Genomic DNA, 20,750 nt, shown 5'->3' on the forward strand with positions numbered 1-20,750 from the left:
TCTCGCAGTGTCTAGTTTGCTCTTAAATTCATGTATGGTTTTTGCACACACTATTGTCTCATCCAGTTTGTTCTAAGTATTTACCTAGTTGTATTATACAGGAAGAGAGCTATGCTTGTGGTGACCTGTCTTTGTATCTCTCAGCATCGTTTTTTTTTTTTTATCTTGTATAGTGTTTGTACACACTGTTTTGTTGTCTAATTTATTCCATGTATCTATCACTCTGTGTGGGAAGCTGTTCCTTTTTAAAATTTTTCTGTAACTATCTTTTTTTAGTTTCTTTTCTTGTCCTCTCGTTTTACCGTTGTCCCATATTAACAAGTCATCCCTATTTAAAACTTCCATTCCTTTCATTATTCTGTAGATAGTCAGCAGGTCACCTCTTTCTCTTCTCTGTTCCAAAGTTGGTAGTTCTAATTTGGACAGTCTTTGCTCATATGTTAGTTCGGAAAGAGTTGGTGCTAGTTTGGTTGTTGCTCTTTGTAACCTTTCTAGTTTTTTTTATGTTCTTTTTGGTACTGGGTGTCCAAAGTGCTGCTGCGTACTCGAGTTTTGGTCTTATTAGTGTAGTTAGGATTTTCTTTATCATTTCTTTATCCAAATAGGCAAACGCCACTTTGATCTCAATAAATTGTAGATTTCTCTGAATATTTTGTTGATATGCTTATCTGGTGTCATGTCCTTGCCAATCATCACTCCAAGATCATTCTCTGAGTTTACTTTTTTCACTTTTTCTTCACCAATTTTGTAATATTTTGATATTCTGTTTTTACTCTTTCCAAACTCCATTATACTACATTTCTTTATATTGAATTTTACTTCCCACTTTTGGATCCAATTCCAGATCTTGTCCAAGTCTTGTTGCAAGGAGTTGCAGTCTTCCTCTGTTTTTACCTTCTTTGGTATCTTTGCATCATCTGCAAAGAAATTCATATAACACTCTACACTCTGTGTGAAAAACGGTTTTTCTTCAGATCTCTTCTATAACTATCCTCTTTGAGTTTCTGTGTATGTGTGTGCATGCTGGACACCTAAGGGATTGTATATTTCATTCAATCATCTTGCAACTCTGTCTTGTTAACTTAATCTATGTTTAAAAGTTACACCATACTGGATTTTTCTTTCTGAATACCCAAGTTTTATAAAAAGTTTGTGTTATTGTATTGCTAAAAACTATGGTGTTACCTTTGAGACATAATTCAACATGACAATTTTGAAAAAAGGATAAGTATTGTATAACAAAAAATCATATATATAGACAAATGAGTTTCTAAGTTACAACAATAAATGTGACAAAAATACTTTTACAATGATAATGAGCTGCTAAAGTACAGCATTTAGAGATATTTTTCACATTTACATTACTTTATCCAAAATTTTTTATTGTCTTTTACTGGGGCATTACAGAAACAGTTCTACTATCCACACAAAGGTGAAAAAATGTGTTAACAGCAACACTTGAGCACAATTAATTGTTACCTTGCATTTCTTGCCTTCACATCTGTCAGTATATGTTGATAGATGTACCCTTCTAAAATTCTGTCAATATGAAAAGTATTAATTGCAAAAGTCAAACAGAAAGCTAGTCTTTGTAAAGGGACATTGCCTACTCAAGATATTAAAAAAAAAAAAAAAAAAATTATGCTGCACAACACTCTTACTTCACTATTACATTTTGCTTATTTCAAGTGATTTTTCCATGTTTTCATAAATGTCAAAAAATTCAATTTCTAGCATATTGACGTCTTTAAAGGTAATACAGTAAGACCATGCTTCCATAGCAGGATCCAACAGCTAGAGCTGGTTTAATCACACAGTTTCCTTATATAAGGGCTCCCCTTCCACTCTTCCATTAAAAAAACTTGCAATTCCAACAAGAACAACATCCCCTTAGGTTGTGGGAACTTGTATAGGGTCATTTACATTCAGATAAATTTGTACAACTTTATTATAAACACTGGGTTATAACAAATTACAAATTTGTACTATCATAATTTCAAACTGATCTTTAAGTCATCCTTAGCTGCTAGGGGTGTGCTGATTAATTGGCATCGGCATTGGCAAGAATTGGCATTTTTTCAGATTTAGCATTGGCATTGGTAATATTTTGCTGATGACGATGCCAATTCTAAAAAATGCTGATTAATCACCACACCCCTATTAGTACCTTCCATTAGCACCACAAATCCCCTTCAACAGCAGAATACATTTTTCCATTTCTGAATGTGTAGAATTTTTATTCTGAACATCAATGAACAAACATGGGGTGAGTACCATATTTTTGTTATATACTACATACCTGTGTATTCTTTAAACTAAATCTTACAGCCCCTCCCACCCACACACTATTTAACAACAATGGTGAACATACACTAATATATTAACATCCCATATATCATTCCATTTGCAGTCTTTTTATGTTGACCATTAACATTATAAGGTATCACAGGAACTGAAGAACACTGCAAATAACTAAGCAAAACTTACATACCTGTACTACTATTGCTAATTGGTCACATTTTAGCACCAACTTTAAATTTCATAGAAAGTAAATCTCCCAAGCCAGCACTTATGACATCACCATCCTTAACAGGTCCAACCCCTGCTGGGGTTCCAGTCAACACCAAATCTCCTGGCCAGAGAGTGAAGTACTTTGATATGTGTGAGATGAGGTATGGAATGTTGAAAACCATGTCTGCTGTTGTGCCGTCCTGACGAAGCTCATCATTCACCTGTTAATTTCCATACAATAATGATGAAGGACTGAACATTCAAATTTATATTTATGCATATTTGTATATTGTACATATAAATTAATATTCATGGATATACCTCATACAATAGATATCTGCTTATTTGGTTTAATTCATCCTTAGGCTTACCAGATTATCAAAAAGAATGAAAAATGTGTTCTAGAAAATTGGTGTACAGTATTTAACTTTAAGGGAAAAAATACGGTTGAGTTCCTGGGTCCATCCACACAATACAAGGAAAGTACTGTACCATATATACCCATGTATAATTTGGACTATTTCATACCTGACTTTAACTGAAAAAACTGGTCACTGAACAAAGTCACCTAATAAAGAGATTCTGTGTTGGTGTCTGGTAAGGATAGAATGCAGGACAACATAACACATGAGTGCAGTTAAGATTCTTGACCAATCACTATGACTGCCAGTGCAATATTGACTTGTTATATGACAGGAAGGATGATCATTGGCTGGCTGTCCCAGTTGACTCAGCTGAGTTTGGTATGAAATGAATGAAGCACGAGAAGCATTCCACCACACTGAGCTTACATCAAGAAAATTTTCACACATAATTGGGGACTCAGTAGAAATAGTCATCACATATGTGTTAATTTACATATTGAGGAGGTACATATGATGAAAGACTGGTATATGCATGAATATATTTGCAATAAAACCCTTCCATGACAGTGTAAGGAGCTGAGACTTGGAATTAAATGAAAGCAGACTGGAAACATGCTTGAGATGAAGTGTTTAAGAAGTATAGTGAGAGTTACAAGGATGGATAATAAAATATGTGGAAGTGAGGCAGAGAGTTGGAGTGTTAAGACAGCTAAGACAGGGTTGATCAAACAGTTCAGCTGAAGGCAGAATAGATACAAGAGAAGTCTCTTTTGTCACAGTATGTTTTATAAGTCTATCTCCAGTATATTACAAAAGGAGTGGCAATTGTTAATATAAAAAAATGTGCATATATAAATACACCTATTTTCACTTACACATTACTGTTACAGAAATGAATGTATACCAACTATACCTTGCACCACAATTTCACATTATGAGGATCCTGAATTTCTGACTTTTCTATAAAGCGTGAAACTGGAAGGGCTGTATCAAAACATTTGGCCATGGCCCAAGGGTTGCCTTTCTTCTTTGCCTCAGTCTGGAAGTCTCTTGCAGTCATATCCAGTGTGAGTGCATACCCAGCCACACTTTTCATAACATCATCTTCCTTGATATCTTGGCATTTACTTCCAATAACAACTCCTAATTCAACTTCATGGTGTAGTTCTGAACATCCAAGAGGAATCTGGAAAAAAAAAAAATAATAATAAAAATAAATAAAAGTTAAAACACAAACACAAAAGAAGTAAATGGGCTGTGAACAATATTGTTAGGTTGGAATTTATACATGTGGAAGTCATGGAGTTACAAAAACTAATGAAAACTCTTTTCCTATACATTACAATTACATTGATACAATTTAAGAGACTCCATGGGGAAAACTGTAAAAAAAAAAAAAAAAAAAAAAAAAAAAAAAAAAAAAAAAAAAAAAAAATTATATATATATATACATACATATATCAAGGGATTTTTCTCCCTTACAAGGGGGAAATGAATACAACAAATAAATAAAATGATAATAAAACAGATGAAAAATTCATACAGATATAACTGCATACACATACCAAGGGCTTTCCCCCCCCCCTTACAAGGGAGGTAGCCAAAATCAAAAGCATAAAACCATTCCCACCCATTTCATCCCCACATACTCCAATCCTATGCACCATCCTTCCCTCCCTCTTTTTTGGCTCCTCCTGGATGACCGGTCATCCCTGCATCTCGCCCACTGCCCTGGGTCAGGACTCAGAAGCAATGCAGCAAGACACAGCAAGGCCGCTTCATTTAATCAGAAACCCCCCTTCTCCATCCCTCATGCAGAAAAAGAGAAGACAGGGAGAAATCCCTTCGGGCTGCATCAAAATATCATTCACACATACTCCCTAACCCCTCTATCTCACAACTCCTTTTCCACCCCTGCTCTTTTCATCCCATCCTCATTTCTCACTCGATCTAGCCAAGTAACCCCTACCACACTTCTCAGGTATTTACCTAGTTGTAATATACGGGAGGGGAGCTATGCTCGTGGTGACCCGTCTTTGTATCTCTCCGCATCAAGTTTTATCTTAAAATCTTGTATAGTGTTTGCACATACTGTTTTGTTGTCTAATTTGTTCCATGTATTAATCGCTCTGTGTGGGAAACTGTTCCTTTTCAAGTTTTTTCTATAACTATCTTTTTTCATCTCAAACACATTTAAACTCTTCCTCTCTTATTTCCCATGTTTCTGCTCCATACAGTGCTGTCAGCACAATCACTCCTTCATACAATCTCCTCTTTGCATCCATTCCTAAATGTCTATTTTTCATTACACTTTTTAATCCAACAAGGCATTTACATGCTTCTCTCAACCTTTCATTCTACCTCCAACTCCATTCCTCCCTTTCCTGCCACATTTGCCTCCAAGTATCTAAAGCTATCCAATTCCTCCAGTCTCTTTCCTTTAATACTTCCAATTTGCTGCCATCCTCTCCCCCTGTACATCTCATCACTTTACTTTTACCCACATTTATCAACTTCCTTCTTTTGCACACCTTCTCAAACTCCATCACCAACTTCCTTAATCCCTCCTCTGATCCTGCTACAAGTGCAGTGTCATCAGCAAACAACAAATGGCTTATCTCCCATATTTCTCCATTTTCTTTAACCATCTCCAATCCCCGGCCCATTACCCTTCCATTTACCTCTCACACTACCCTATCTATGTATAAATTGAACAGCCATGGTGACATAACACATCCCTGGCATAGTCCTACCTTTACTTCAAACCACTCACTCTCTCCATTTCTAATTTTAACACAGGCTTTACTTCTCTCTGCTCTTAGCAGTTTTCCTCCTATCCCACATATCTACAATACATCTCACAGTGTCTTCCTGTCTACCCTGTCGTAAGCCTTTTCCAAATCCACAAAGGCCCAAAAATCATCCTTACCTTTTCCTAAAGCTTTCTCATGTATCTGCCTTGTCACAAAAATCTGATCCATGTAACCCCTACCTGTCCTAAACCCACACTGTTCCTCACCAATTACTCCCTCTGTTCCTCTTCTAATCATCTCGATCAAAACCCTCTCATAAGCCTTCCCAACTACACTCAACAAACTGATCCCTTTGAAACTACTATACTCACACTTGTCCCCTTTTCCCTTGTAAAGCAGAACTATACAGGCACTCTTCCAGTCCTCCGGCACTCTATCCTCCCTTAGACAAACATTAAACAACCTCATCAGCCACTCGATAATCACTGTACCTCCCTTTGACACTCCACATGACACCCATCTAACCCAGATACTTTACCAGTTCTCATCATTTTTATACTGCTTTCACCTTACCTCTTCTTATTTCTCCTACATTCTCCTCATACATCACTGTCATTTTCTTAGCGCTTCCCACTGCAACTACCTTTCCTTCCCTATCCTCCTCCACAGATATAACAACTTGTGAAAAAAGCCTAAACAAGAGAATGTTTGATGGTGGGGGACAGCCAAGAATCCTGTTATGCTCCACATTAAATAAAACTTGTTGAGATATGTATGTACAGTATACAGTATGTCTGTTCATATCAATGTGATTATATCAGTGTAAAACTCCAGTCATCACATTATGTGATCTGTGATAATGAGGGAGTATGTCTTAGTTAATGTGGTGTCAACATGAAGCTTTAATACAAATCCTTTCCAGACAGTCAATTCCCTTTCAATATGAAAGACCTTTCATTTACAAATGGCAACTGACTTACAACTATTGCTCCATGTCCTTCCTCAAGATAAGATGATGGTGGCTTCATAAAGAGTAGTGGTTTTGTAGGAACAGGATTGCCAAGCTCAGCACAATGATCTCTACAATCCCAAAGAAAAAGATTTTATTCATTAGTCATAATGTACTAGCCTTTAAGTACTAAATAAATAACTTCTCCAACATTTATGAAATACAATTAAAGATACATGGCCGTAGGAACTAAACTTATTGTAAATATTTTATTCTCTAAAATCCTCAAGCATTGGTGGTTTATAATTTTTCTTTATTTAAAACATAAGCTGATATTTAATGTACATATTCTACTGCATGTTATTGTAGCAGAGTAACATGCAGTTGATACTTTAGGGTCTATATGGGGTGCCCCTATGGACCAGAGCCACACATCATTTTGTCTATGATAGAGGAAAACTCTGTTCATAGAGAAATTATGACACTTTTATACTATGACTGTCCCTCCGTTATGCTGTCTCCCAACCCCATGTTACTGTCCTGTACCATTTCTCTGAATATTCATTTCCTTTTTTCGCCTACCCTGTGATGGGGGAAGAGAACGCTACCAAGTCTTTCCACTTGAGTCGTAAGAGGCGACGGGGGATGGGATTAGGAGCCCTGCTACCTGTAGCCCCAAAGGGGACATTCCTAAAAAAAGTAAAGGCATAAGAGGGTCTGGGAGTTTTCCAACCAGTACCCTAAGGTTTGGGTCTTTTAATGTGCATGGATGTGGTACAGATGAGAGTAAAAGTGAAGAGATAGGCAGTAAGTTTGCGAGAAGAAAGATGGATGTGCTGGTTTTGAGTGAAACTAAAATGAAAGGGAAGGGCAAGTGTGAGTTTGGCAGTGTAGCTGGGAGGTACTCATGAGTGAAGAGGGGACAAGGGAGAGAAGGGGTGGCTATACTAGTAAGTGAAGAGATAAGTAAGCATGTAGTGGAGTGGAAGGAGGTTTCATCAAGGTTGTTGTGGATGAAGGTGAAGCTGGGAAGGGAGATGTGGGTTTTTGTAAGTGCGTATGGGCCCGGTAGAGAGAAGAGCATAGAGGAAAGGGAGGCTTTTTGGGTAGATATAAATGAGTGCATAGAGGGATTAGGGAGAAATGTCAATGTAGTTGTTTTGGGTGACCTTAATGCTAGGGTAGGAAATGAACCAATAGATGGAGTGATTGGGAAGTATGGAGTTCCAGGTAAAAATTGTAGTGGAGAATTGATGGTGATGTGTCTTGAAAGAGAGTTGATGATAGCAAATTCAGTGTTTAGGAAGAAAGTCAAGCATAAGTACACATGAGAGAGGGTAGTGGATGGAAAGGTGGCAGATAGAGCATTAATGGACAATATAGTGGTGACCAGGAGAATGGTAGGAAAAGTTAAGGATGTACATGTTCTAAGGGGAGAGAGTGGGGGAATATCAGATCATTTTCTGGTGGAAGGTAAATTGAGAGTGGAAAATAGGTGGAGAAAGAGGAAAAGGGCAGAAGGTAGGGAGGTACTTAGAGTAAACTGCTTAAATGAGAAAGAAAAGGAAAATGAGTATAAGAAGAAGCTGAGAGAAGAGGAATGGGGATGGTTCAAGGAGGGAGTCATAAAGTGTGCAAAGATGGTATGCAGAACAAGTAGGGTGAGAGGAAATAGAAGGAAGGGTAGGGAGTGGTGGGATGAGGAAGCAAAGAAGGGTGTAGAAGAGAAAAACGCATTCATAGATTGGCTACAAATTAGGACGAAGGAATCATATGAGAGGTACAAAGTAAAGAGAGGGGAAGTTAAGCATAAGATAAAGGTAGCAAAGAGGAGAGCAGATGTGAAATGGGGTAATAGTATGACAGATAATTTTGAAAGTAATAAAAAGATGTTTGGAAAGAAATTAAGAGAGGAAGAGGAGGCGAATCAAGTAGAGAAGAAAAGGTAAAAGGTGCAGATGGAGAGATGATAATGGAAGAGAAGGCAGTAATGGGAAGATGGGCAGAATATTTTAGGGAGTTGCTAAATGTGAAGGAGGATAGGGAGGGAAAGATAGTTGCAGTGGGAAATGCTAAGAAAATGACCGTGATGAGTGAGGAAAATGGAGGAGAAATAGGGAAGGATGAAGTGAAAGCAGCTGTTAAGATGATGAGAGCAGGTAAGGCACCTGGGTTGGATGGATACCATGCAGAATGTCTGAAGAAAGGAGGTACAGTTATGGTGGACTGGTTGGTGAGGTTATTTAATGTTTGTTTAAGCGAGGACTGGAGGAGTGCATGTATAGTTCCTCTTTATAAGGGAAAGGGGGACAAGTGTGAGTGTAGTAGTTTCTGAGGGATCAACTTGTTGAGTGTAGTTGGGAAGGCTCATGGGAGGGTCTTGATTGAGAGGATTAGGAGAGGAACAGAGAGAGAAATTTGTGAGGAACAGTGTGGTTTAAGACAGGTATGGGTTGTGTAGATCTGTTTAGAGCAGTCAAGAGTTTTTTTCTTTCCTTTTTCAAATTAATTATTTCTTTTTTTTCTGTTGACATGGTCTATTGTACATAATACTAACAAGATCTTCCCTGTGGTGGGGGAAAAGAATACTGCCACCAAGTATTCCCACTTCGATCGTAAGAGGCGAGAAGAAAGGGACGGGGATTGGGACTAGGCATCCTTCTCCTTGTAGCCCCATAGGGGACATTCCTAAAAATAAAAGTAAAGGCATAAGACGGTCTGGGAGTTTTCCGACCAGCACCCTAAGGTTTGGGTCTTTTAATGTGCATGGATGTGGTACAGATGAGAGTAAAAGGGAAGAGATAGGTAGTATGTTTGTGAGAAGAAAGATGGATCTGGCTTTGAGTGAAACTAAGCTGAAAGGGAAGGGCGAGTGTAAGTTTGGGAGTGTAAGTGGGAGGTTATCAGGAGTGAAGAAAGGGCGAGGGAGGGAAGGGGTGGCTATACTAATAAGTGAAGAGATAGGTAAACGTGTAGTGGATTGGAAGGAGGTTTCCTTAAGGATAATGTGGATGAAGGTGAAACTGGGAAAGGAGATGTGGGTTTTTGTAAGTGCATATGGGCCTGGCAGTGAGAAGAGTGTAGAAGAAAGGGAGGCTTTTTGGAGTGCATAGAGGATTTAGGGAGAAGTGTCAATGTAATAGTACTGGGAGACCTTAATGTTAGGGTAGGAAATGATCCAATTGATGGAGTGGTTGGGAAATGTGGAGTTCCAGGAAAGAATCGTAGTGGAGAGTTGATGGTGGAAATGTGTCTAGAGAGTTGATGATGGCAAATACAGTGTTTTGGAAGAAAGTCAAGCATAAGTACACAAGGGAGAGGGTGGTAGATAGAGCGGTAATGGATTATGTAGTGGTAAATAGGATTCTGATAGGAAGAGTTAAGGATGAACATGTGCTAAGGGGAGAGGGTGGGGGAATATCAGATCATTTTTTGGTGGAAGGTAAATTGAGAGTGGAGGATAGATGGAGAAAGAGGAAAGGGACAAAAGGTAGGGAGGTGCTTAGATTGAACTCTTTAAATGAAAAGGAAAAGGAGAAGGAGTACAAGAAGAAGCTGAAGGAGGAGTGGGAGGGAGTGAAGGATAGAGTAGAGCTAGGTGTGGAGGAGGAATGGGGATGGTTCAAGGAGGGAGTCACAAAGTGTGCAAAGGTGGTGTGTGGAACAAGAAGGACGGGAGGAAATAGAAGGAAGGGTAGTGAATGGTGGAATGAGGAAACAAAGAAGGTTGTAGAAAAGAAGAAGCAAGCTTTCACAGATTGGTTACAAAATAGGACGAGGGAGTCATATGAGAGGTACAAAGAAAAGAGAAGTAAAGCAAAAGGTAAAGGAGGCAAAGAGGAGAGCAGATGTGAAATGGGGTAAGAGTATGACAGAAAATTTGAAAGCAATAAAAAGATGTTTTGGAAAGAAATTAAGAGAGGAAGAGGAGGCGAATCAAGTAGAGAAGAAAAGGTAAAAGGTGCAGATGGAGAGATGATAATGGAAGACAAGGCAGTAAGGGGAAGATGGGCAGAATATTTTAGGGAGTTGCTAAATGTGAAGGAGGATAGGGAGGGAAAGATAGTTGCATTGGGAAATGATAAGAAAATGACCGTGATGAGTGAGGAAAATGTAGGAGAAATAAGGAGGGATGAAGTGAAGGCAGCTGTTAAGATGATGAAAGCAGGTAAGGCACCTGGTCTGGATGGATGCCATACAGAATGTCTAAGAAAAGGAGGTACAGTGATGGTGGACTGGCTGGTGAGGTTATTTAATGTTTGTTGGAGAGAGGGTAGAGTGCCGGAGGACTGGAGGAGTGCCTGTATAGTTCCACTTTGCAAGGGAAAGGGGGACAAGTGTGAATGTAGTAGTTTCAGAGGGATTAGCTTGTTAAGTGTAGTTGGGAAGGCTTATGGGAGGATCTTGATTGAGAGGATTAGGAGAGGAACAGAGGGAGTAATTGGTGAGGAACAGTGTGGTTTTAGGACAGGTAAAGGTTGTGTAGATCAGATCTTTGTGGTAAGACAGATATGTGAGAAAGCTATAGGAAAGGGGAAGGATGTTTTTTGGGCCTTTATGGATCTGGAAAAGGCTTACGACAGGGTAGACAGAAAGGCACTGTGGGAGGTTTTGCGGATATACGGGATAGGAGGAAAGCTTCTAGCAGCTGTCAAGAGTTTTTATGCGAGTAGTAGAGTTTGTGTCAGGATTAAAAATGGAGAGAGTGAGTGGTTCGAGGTAAAGGTGGGACTTCGTCAAGGATTCATTATGTCGCCCTGGCTGTTCAACTTATACATGGATGGGGTAGTGCGAGAAGTAAATGCAAGGGTAGTGGGTCAGGGATTGGAGATGGTTAAAGAAAATGGAGAAAAGTGGGAGGTGAGCCAGCTGTTGTTTGCAGACGACACTGCGCTTGTGGCAGGATCGGAGGAGGGATTGAGGAAGTTGGTGACAGAGTTTGGGAGAGTGTGTGATAGAAGAAAGCTGAAGATAAATGTGGGTAAAAGTAAGGTGATGAGATGTACAAGGGGTGAAAGTGGCAGTAGTCTGGAAGTGAGCATTAAGAGAGAGCAATTGGAGGAAGTGGATCGTTTTAGATACTTGGGTGCAAATGTGGCAGGAAAAGGTGGAGTGAAGGTGGAGGCAGAATGTAGATTGAGAGAAGCGAGTAAATGCCTTGGTGGATTAAAATGTGTAATGAGGAATAGACATTTGGGAATGGATGCTAAAAGGAGACTATATGAAGGAGTGATTGTGCCAACAGCACTGTATGGGGCAGAAACATGGAACATAAGAGAGGAAGAGAGAAGGAGTTTAAATGTGTTTGAGATGAGGTGTCTGAGAAGTATGATGGGGGTTACTAGGCTAGATAGAGTGAGAAATGAGGAGGTGAGGAGGAGAACAGGAGTGGAAAGGGAGTTGGGAGATAGGGTTGATGAAAGAGTATTTAGATGGTTTGGACACATGGAAAGAATGAGTGTGTGATAGAAGAAAGCTGAAGATAAATGTGGGTAAAAGTAAGGTGATGAGATGTACAAGGGGTGAAAGTGGCAGTAGTCTGGAAGTGAGCATTAAGAGAGAGCAATTGGAGGAAGTGGATCGTTTTAGATACTTGGGTGCAAATGTGGCAGGAAAAGGTGGAGTGAAGGTGGAGGCAGAATGTAGATTGAGAGAAGCGAGTAAATGCCTTGGTGGATTAAAATGTGTAATGAGGAATAGACATTTGGGAATGGATGCTAAAAGGAGACTATATGAAGGAGTGATTGTGCCAACAGCACTGTATGGGGCAGAAACATGGAACATAAGAGAGGAAGAGAGAAGGAGTTTAAATGTGTTTGAGATGAGGTGTCTGAGAAGTATGATGGGGGTTACTAGGCTAGATAGAGTGAGAAATGAGGAGGTGAGGAGGAGAACAGGAGTGGAAAGGGAGTTGGGAGATAGGGTTGATGAAAGAGTATTTAGATGGTTTGGACACATGGAAAGAATGAGTGAAAAAAGACTAGTAAAAGAGGTATGGAAGGCAGATGTGGAGGGAGTGAACATGAAGGGACGTCCTAGGATGAGGTGGATGGATGGGGTGAAGGGGGCTTTGGGGAAGAGGGGAATGTCTGTTGAGGAAGGACAGAAGACAGGGGTGAATGGAGAATGGTTGTATATGGATGATGTTGTGATGGAGGAGGTGGAATGGACGGGGGGATGGGGGGTGAGGTAGTGATTGTGAGCAAAATTTGATGCAGCCTGATGGGATTTCTCTCCGTCTTCTCCTTTATATGGGGCGACGGAGAGGGGGGGGGTCGCCAATTTATGGAAGCAGCCTTGCTGTGGATGTGCTGTGTCTTGCGACACTGCTTCTGACCCAGGGCAGTGGACAAGGTGCAGGGATGACCCGTCATCTAGGAGGTGCTAAGATAAGAGGAAGGGTGGAGGGCTGTGGAGTGTATTCAGGGATGGAATGGGTGGGAATGTTTTTATGCCTTTTCCTTTTTTGGCTACCTCCCTTGTAAGGGGGAAAAAGCCTTGGTATATGTATGTATGTATGTATGTATAGTAGAGCTTGTGTTAGGATTAGAAATGGAGAGAGTGAGTGGTTTGAGGTAAAGGTGGGACTTCGTCTGGGATGTGTTATGTCGCCCTGGCTGTTCAATCTATACATGGATGGGGTGGTGCAAGAGGTGAATGCAAGGGTAGTGGGTCAGGGGTTGGAGATGGTTAAAGAAAATGGAGAAAAGTGGGAAATAGGCCAGTTGTTGTTTGCTGACGAAACTGCGCTTGTAGCTGGATCAGAGGAAGGATTGAAGAAGTTAGTGACAGAATTTTAGAAGGTGTGTGAAAGAAGGAAGTTGAAGATAAATGAGGGTAAAAGTAAGGTGATGAGATGTACAATGGGAGAGAGTGACAGCAGGCTGGAAGTGAGCATTAACGGTGAGAGACTGGAGGAAATGGATAGTTTTAGATACTTGGGTGCAAATGTGGCAGGAAAGGGAGTGGGGGTGGAGGTGGAATGTAGATTGAGAAAAGCGAGTAAATGCCTTGGTGGATTAAAAAGTGTAATGAGAAATAGACATCTGGGAATGGATGCTAAGAGGAGGTTTTATGAAGGAGTGATTGTGCCAACAGCACTGTATGGGGCAGAAACATGGAACATAAGAGAGGAAGAGAGAAGTAGTTTGAATGTGTTTGAGATGAAATGTCTGAGAAGTATGATAGGGGTTACTAGGCTAGATAGAGTGAGAAATGAGAAGGTGAGGAGGAGAACAGGGGTGGAAAGGGAGTTGGGAGATAGGGTTGATGAAAGAGTATTAGGATGGTTTGGACACATGGAAACAATGAGCAAAGAAAGATTAGTAAAAGAGGTGTCGAAGGCAGAGGTGGAAGAAGTGATTATGAGGGGGCGTCCTAGGATGAGATGGATGGATAGGGTGAAAGGGGCATTACAAAAGAGAGGAATGTCTGTTGAGAAAGGATGGGAGAGGACAGAAGATAGGGGTGAATGAAGAAGGGTTGTGTATGGATGATGCTGTGATGCATGAGGGGGAGTGGGTGGGGGATGGGGGGTGAGGAAGTATGTATGAGAAAAATTTGACACAGCCCGAAGGGATTTCTCACCGTCTTCTTTTCTGCATGAGGGGACAGAGAGGGGGGTCGCCGAATTTATGATGCGGCCTTGCTGTGGATGTGCTGTGTCTTGTGACACTGCTTCTGACCCAGGGCAGTGGACAGGTTGCAGGGATGACCCATCATCCAGGAGGTGCCAAAATAAGAGGTAGGGAGGAGGGTGGAGAGGAGTGGAATATGTAGGGAATGGAATGGGTGGGAGTGATTTCTATGCCTTTTTCTTTTTGGCTACCCCCTATGTAAGGGGAGAATATCAGATCATTTTTTGGTGGAAAGTAAGTTGAGAATGGAGGATGGATGGTGAAAGAGGAAAAGGACAGAAGGTAGGGAGGTACTTAGAGTGAACTGCTTAAATGAGAAAGAAATAGGAGAATTATAAGAAGCTGAGAGAAGAGTGGGAGGGAGTGAAGGATAGAGTAGAACTAGGAGTTGAGAGGAATAGAGATGTTTCAAGGAGGGAGTCACAAGGTGTGCAAAGATGGTGTGTGGAACAAGGAGAATGAGAGGAAATATAGAAGGAAGGGTAGTGAGTGGTGGGATGAGGTGGGATGAAGAAGCAAAGAAGGTTGTTGAAGAGAAGAAACGAGTATTCACAGATTGGTTACTAAATAGGATGAGAGAATCATATGAGAGGTGCAAGGAAAAGAGAAGTAAAGCATAAGATAAAGAAGACAAAGAGGACAGCAGATGTGCAATGGGGTAAGAGTATGACAGATAATTTTGAAAGTAATAAAAAGATGTTTTGGAATAAAATTAAGAGATGAAGAGGAGGCAAATCAAGTAAAGAGGAAAAGGTAAAAGGTGCAGATGGAGAGATGATAATGGAAGAGACAGCAGTAAGATAAAGATGGGCAGAGTATTTTAGGGAGCTGCTAAATGTGAAGGAGGACAGGGAAGGAAAGGTAGGTGCAGTGGGAAGAGCTAATAAAATGACAGTGATGAATGAGGAAAATGGAGGAGAAACAAGAAAAAATGAGGTGAAAGCAGTTATTAAAATGATGACAGCAGGCAAGGTACCTGGGTTGGATGGGCGTCATGGGGAGTGTCTAATAAAGGGAGGTACAGTGATGGTGGAGTGGGCATCAACTAATAACATGACATTCAACAGTGATAAATTTGAACTCATCCAGTATGGAAAGGACAAAATCCTGCAGGAAAACATTTATACAACAGGTGAAGATATCACTGAAGAGACGTAATCCCTCAAAGATCTGGGAGTATGGCTGAACAAAGACTGCACTTTCATGCTTGCTGGCCAGCTCAACCCATTGCCAACTCAGTCCATCGGCTGCTTGAGATGTCATCTTTGTTTTGATAGATGCAGAGGTCAAAGGAATTAAAGTATGATAAATTCATCTACTCTAACCTAACATGGTGGGCCAACTTGGTTGAGTATATGGACCAAGTTGACCTTACACCCACTTTCAGTGAGCATGTGGAGAAAACATAAAAACAGTCAAGCACGCTGTATTCTTTGCACCTTCCTATCCAGAGATAAAGATCATCTTCTGCCTCTGTGGAGGTCTCTGGTTGTTTCAAAAATGGAGCATGGGTGCCAGCTGTGGTGCCCTCACAGAATAAAGAACATCCAAGAGCTGGAACAGGTACAGAGGGTGTTTACCAGAAAGGTATGCTAATCTCTAAGCTACTGGGACCGGCTAAAGAAACTGTGATTGTACTCCTTCCAAAGAAGATGAGAGTGTTACTACATCATATACATCTGGAAGATCCTGGAAGGAGTGGTACCCTATCCATCTCAACATGAAGATGTCATCAAGAGCCAGACTCATCCCAGGTTTGGCAGAACATGCAAAATAAAAACACTTCTCTGTCTCACAACAACTAAAAATAATGGAGGCAGAACACTTCAATAACTTTGGTCTCAGGCTGTTTAATTGTCAGCTAAAAGAAATAAAGGACACAACAAAATGCAGCACAGAAGTACTCAAAAGGAAATTTGACCATTTTCTGGAAAACATAACAGATGAGACTCCTATTCCACACAATCCAAGCCCAAGGGGTGCAGTATCAAGCAGCTTAATTGACCACCAACTGCAGTATACGAAGATGCAAAAAATGTGTAGAAGGGTTGGACTATCAAGTTGGATGTGGTGATTCTGCCAGAACTTACGACAAGTGTCAAATAAGACAACTAACACGATTAAATATTATAGAAAGATGACAAACTCCTAGAATCAATAATCAGGCATAGACCAGTCTCACTAATTACCGACCAAAACCAACCAAACCTGACCAAGGACGGTTTTTGCTCAAATGCATGGAAATCACACATTTTTAAAGAAAATAGGCCAAATATTGCAACCAAATGTCAATTTTTTTATATAAAATTGTGCATTTGAGCAAAATCCGTCCTTGTTCGGGTTTGGTCGGTAATTAGTGAGACCCGCATAGACAACGTACTTGTGTATTCATCCTTGTAACTGCTAGAACATTTTAATCAGATTAATATACCCTTCCACCACTAAGTTCCAAACTGATGTGATATGTGAGCTCCACTGCTAATTTGTTGTACTTAATATGGAATGGACGATGTTGAAATCTTATCTCGACTTAGAAAATAAAATTTAATGATAAAACAGATGGTAAGACTTACCTATAATTCCGTCCAACTGCTACTACTTTTCTTCCCCATTGTACAAAACGACTTATTTGCTGTCCTGACATTTTTCTTCTTTAAAAAAATATGCGAAAGTAAGGTGCTCCAATACCACTTAGAGTGGCTTTTGCCGATGGTAACGATCAGCTGATAAATGTAAAGACCTAAATATAAATCTAGCGTTTTTATTTTGAATGAAGCAAGTTTACAGTCTCAATAATGATGTATTCATATTACTTTATCATATATACTAATGTATGTTTAACGTAAACAAAAGCCTTTTTGTAATATCTAATTTTTTATTTTAGTTAGCATAAAATACAACAAAGTGACATAAAGAACAATAAAACAATGCAATAAAATGAAATGAAATAAAATGGCACTTATGCGACAATTGAACGTGCATTACGCACTTGTGGGCAAAGGAAATAAATTAAAACTTGATCACCCACACTGTGACTTTTGTTCACCTTGTCCACTCTCGCTCCCGTAGTTTGAAAGGAGGCCAATTTAAGCTACGTCTGTGTTGGTGTTTTTAGCGCCTAGGTATATAGGGTTTTGTTATCATTTGTCTGTTTGATATTCATTTATCATTAGTTATATGTCAATTTATTATTATTTACTATTACCTGTTTGTTTATTATTTAACTATATGCATTTGTTTATGTATTTTATTTGTTATTTACATTATTATAGTTTTTATTTATTATTTTATCATTATGATCTTTTTTTTTCGCATCCGACCTAGATTTGGGCCAAAAGGTCTCCTGTCGGCATGCTCCGCCTTTGTAATCCTTTGTATGTTAGATTCTTGAATGGATAATTTCTAAAAACATACATACATATACCAAAGGCATTTTCCCCCTTACAAGGGAGGTAGCCAAAAAGCAAAAGGCATAAAGACCATACCCACCCATTCCATCCCTAATACACTCCACTCTCCTCCACCCTCCTCCCTACCTCTTATCTTGGCACCTCCTGGATGACGGGTCATCCCTGTATCTTGTCCACTGCCCTGGGTCAGAGGCAGTGTCGCAAGACACACCACATCCACAGCAAGGCCGCTTCACTAAATCGGCGACCCCCCCCCTCTCTCCGTCCCCTCATGCAGAAAAGGAGAAGACGGGGAGAAATCCCTTCGGGCTGCGTCAAATTTTTTCTCACACATACTACCTCACCCTCCATCCCTCCACTCATTCCACCTCATACATCACAACATCCATATACAACCATTCTCCAGTCACCCCTGTTTTCTGTCCTCTCCCGTCCTTCCTCAACAGACATTCCCCTCTTCGCCAGAGCCCCTTTCACCCCGTCCATCCATCTCATCCTAGGTCGCCCCCTCATGTTCACTCCCTCCACATCTGCCTTCCATACCTTTTACTAGTCTTTCTACACCCATTCATTCCATGTGTCCAAACCATCTAAATACTCTTTCATCAACCCTATCTCCCAACTCCTTTACCACCCCCGTTCTCATCCTCACCTCATTTCTCACTCTATCCAGCCTAGTAACCCCCATCATACTTCTCAGACATCTCATCTCAAACACATTCAAATTCCTTCTCTCTTCCTCTCTTATGTTCCATGTTTCTGCCCCATACAGTGCTGATGGCACAATCACTCGTTCATACAATCTCCTCTTAGCATCCTTTCCCAAATGTCTATTCCTCATTACACTTTTTAATCCACCAAGGCATTTACTCGCATCTTTCAATCTACATTCTACCTTCACCTCCACTCCACCCTTTCCTGCCACATTCGCACCCAAGTATCTAAAACTACCTATTTCCTCCAATCGCTCTCCCTTAATGCTCACTTCCAGTCTGCTGCCACTTTCACCCCTTGTACATCTCACCACCTTACTTTTACCCACATTTATCTTCAACTTTCTTCTTTTACACACTCTCCCAAACTCTGTCACCAACTTCCTCAGTCCCTCCTCTGATCCTGCTACAAGCGCAGTGTCGTCAGCAAACAACAGCTGGCTCACCTCCCACTTTTCTCCATTTTCTTTAAACGTTTCCAATCCCTGACCTACCACCCTTGCATTTACCTCTCGCACCACCCCATCCATGTATAGATTGAACAGCCAGAGCGACATAACACATCCCTGACGAAGTCCCACCTTTACCTCAAACCACTCACTCTCTCCATTTCTAATCCTGACACATGCTCTACTACTCTCATAATAACTCTTGAAGCTCCTAGAAGATTTCCTTCTATCCCGTATATCTGCATAACCTCCCACAGTGCCTTTTCTGTCTACCATGTCTTAAGCCTTTTCCAGATTCATAAAACCCCAAAAAATATCCTTACCTTTTCCTATAGCTTTCTCACATATCTGTCTTACCACAAAAATCTGATCTACGCAACCTCTATCTGTCCTAAATCCATAGTCTTCCTCACCAATTACTCCCTCTGTTCCTCTCCTAATCCTCTCAATCAAGATCCTCCCATAAGCCTTCCCAACTACACTTAACAAGCTAATCCCTCTGAGACTACTACACTCACACTTGTCCCCCTTTCCCTTGTAGAGTGGAACTATACAGACACTCCTCCAGTCCTCCGGCACTCTACCCTCTCTCCAGCAAACATTAAATAACCTCACCAGCCAGTCCACCATCACTGTACCTCATTTTTTTTAATCATTCTGCATGGCATCCATCCAGACCAGGTGCTTTACCTGCTCTCATCATCTTAACAACTGCCTTCACTTCATCCTTCCTTATTTCTCCTACATTTTCCTCACTCATCATTCTCATTTTCTTAGCACTTCCCACTGCAACTATCTTTCCCTCCCTATCCTCCTTCACATTTAGCAACTCCCTAAAATACTCTGCCCATCTTCCCCTTACTGCCTTCTCTTCCATTATCATCTCTCCATCTGCACCTTTTACCTTTTCTTCTCTACTTGATTCGCCTCCTCTTCCACTCTCAATTTCTTTCTAAAACATTTCTTTATTACCTTCAAACTTTTCTGTCATACTCTTATCCCATTTCACATCTGCTCTCCTCTTTGCCTCCTTTACATTGTGCTTTACTTCTCTTTTCTTTTCTTTGTATCTCTCATATGACTCCCTCGTCCTATTTTGTAGCCAATCTGTGAAAGCTTGGTTCTTCTCTTCTACAACCTTCTTTGTTTCCTCATCCCACCATTCACTACCCTTCCTTCTATTTCCTCCCATCCTTCTTGTTCCACACACCATCTTTGCACACTTTGTGACTCCCTCCTTGAACCAACCCCATTCCTCCTGCACTCCTAGCACTACTCTATCCTTCACTCCTTCCCACTCCTCTCTCAGCTCCTTTTCCTCTTCATTTAAAGAGTTCACTCTAAGCACCTCTCTACCTTTTGTTCCTTTCCTCTTTCTCCATCTATCCTCCACTCTCAACTTACCTTCCACCAAAAAAGGATCTGATATTGCCCCACTCTTTCCCCTTAGCACATGTACATCCTTAACTCTTCCTATTATACACCTATCTACCACTACATAGTCCATTAGCGCTCTATCTACCACCCTTCCATCCACCACCCTCTCCCATAACTCTCTTCCGAAACTCTGTATTTGCTATCATCAACTCTTTCTAGACACATCTCCACCATCAACTCTCCACTACTATTCTTTCCTGGAACTCCGCATTTCCCAACCACTCCTTCAATTGGTTCTTTTCCTACCCTAGCATTATGGTCTCCCATTACTACTAAATTGTTGTCCCTCCCTAATCCCTCTATGCACTCATTTAAATCTATCCAAAAAGCCTACCTTTCTTCTACACTCTTCTCACTACCAGGGCCATATGCACTTACAAAAACCCACATCTCCTTTTCCAGTTTCACCTTCATCCACATTATCCTTGAAGAAACCTCCTTCCACTCCACTACACGTTTACCTATCTCTTCACTTACTAGTATAGCCACCCCTTCCCTCCCTCGCCCTCTCTTCACTCCTTAGAAC

General features: G+C 40.7%; 1 protein-coding gene across 2 annotated transcripts; it reads right to left on the reverse strand.

Annotated features, from left to right (window-relative positions):
* Positions 1-1,930: 1,930 nt before the first annotated feature.
* Positions 1,931-16,947, reverse strand: LOC143035150 (oxaloacetate tautomerase FAHD1, mitochondrial-like). Of its 2 annotated transcripts, none has more exons than XM_076201778.1 (4): positions 16,789-16,947; positions 6,610-6,709; positions 3,790-4,062; positions 1,931-2,732 (listed from the first exon to the last, which is right to left on the reverse strand). In XM_076201778.1, the coding sequence occupies exons 1-4, from the start codon at positions 16,857-16,859 to the stop codon at positions 2,514-2,516; spliced, it is 663 nt and encodes a 220-aa protein (XP_076057893.1). In that variant the 5' UTR covers positions 16,860-16,947; the 3' UTR covers positions 1,931-2,513. The 2 variants fall into 2 exon arrangements, with proteins under 2 accessions (XP_076057893.1, XP_076057894.1); XM_076201779.1 differs by lacking the exon at positions 16,789-16,947 and adding an exon at positions 16,596-16,721.
* Positions 16,948-20,750: the final 3,803 nt, after the last annotated feature.

The sequence above is a fragment of the Oratosquilla oratoria genome, chromosome 18 (assembly GCF_046742065.1).
Source record: "Oratosquilla oratoria isolate Oo_2021 chromosome 18, ASM4674206v1, whole genome shotgun sequence".
In the NCBI taxonomy this organism is placed as follows: Eukaryota; Metazoa; Arthropoda; class Malacostraca; order Stomatopoda; family Squillidae; genus Oratosquilla; species Oratosquilla oratoria.

Coding starts and splice junctions, on each gene's coding strand:
- LOC143035150 (XM_076201778.1), bottom strand. CDS start 16,859: ATGTCAGGACAGCAAATAAGTCGTTTTGTACAATGGGGAAGAAAAGTA. Junction 4,063..6,609: donor AAGGACATGGAGCAATAGTT/GTAAGTCAGTTG, acceptor TTTTTTTTCCAG/ATTCCTCTTGGATGTTCAGA. Junction 2,733..3,789: donor ATGTGAAATTGTGGTGCAAG/GTATAGTTGGTA, acceptor GGAAATTAACAG/GTGAATGATGAGCTTCGTCA.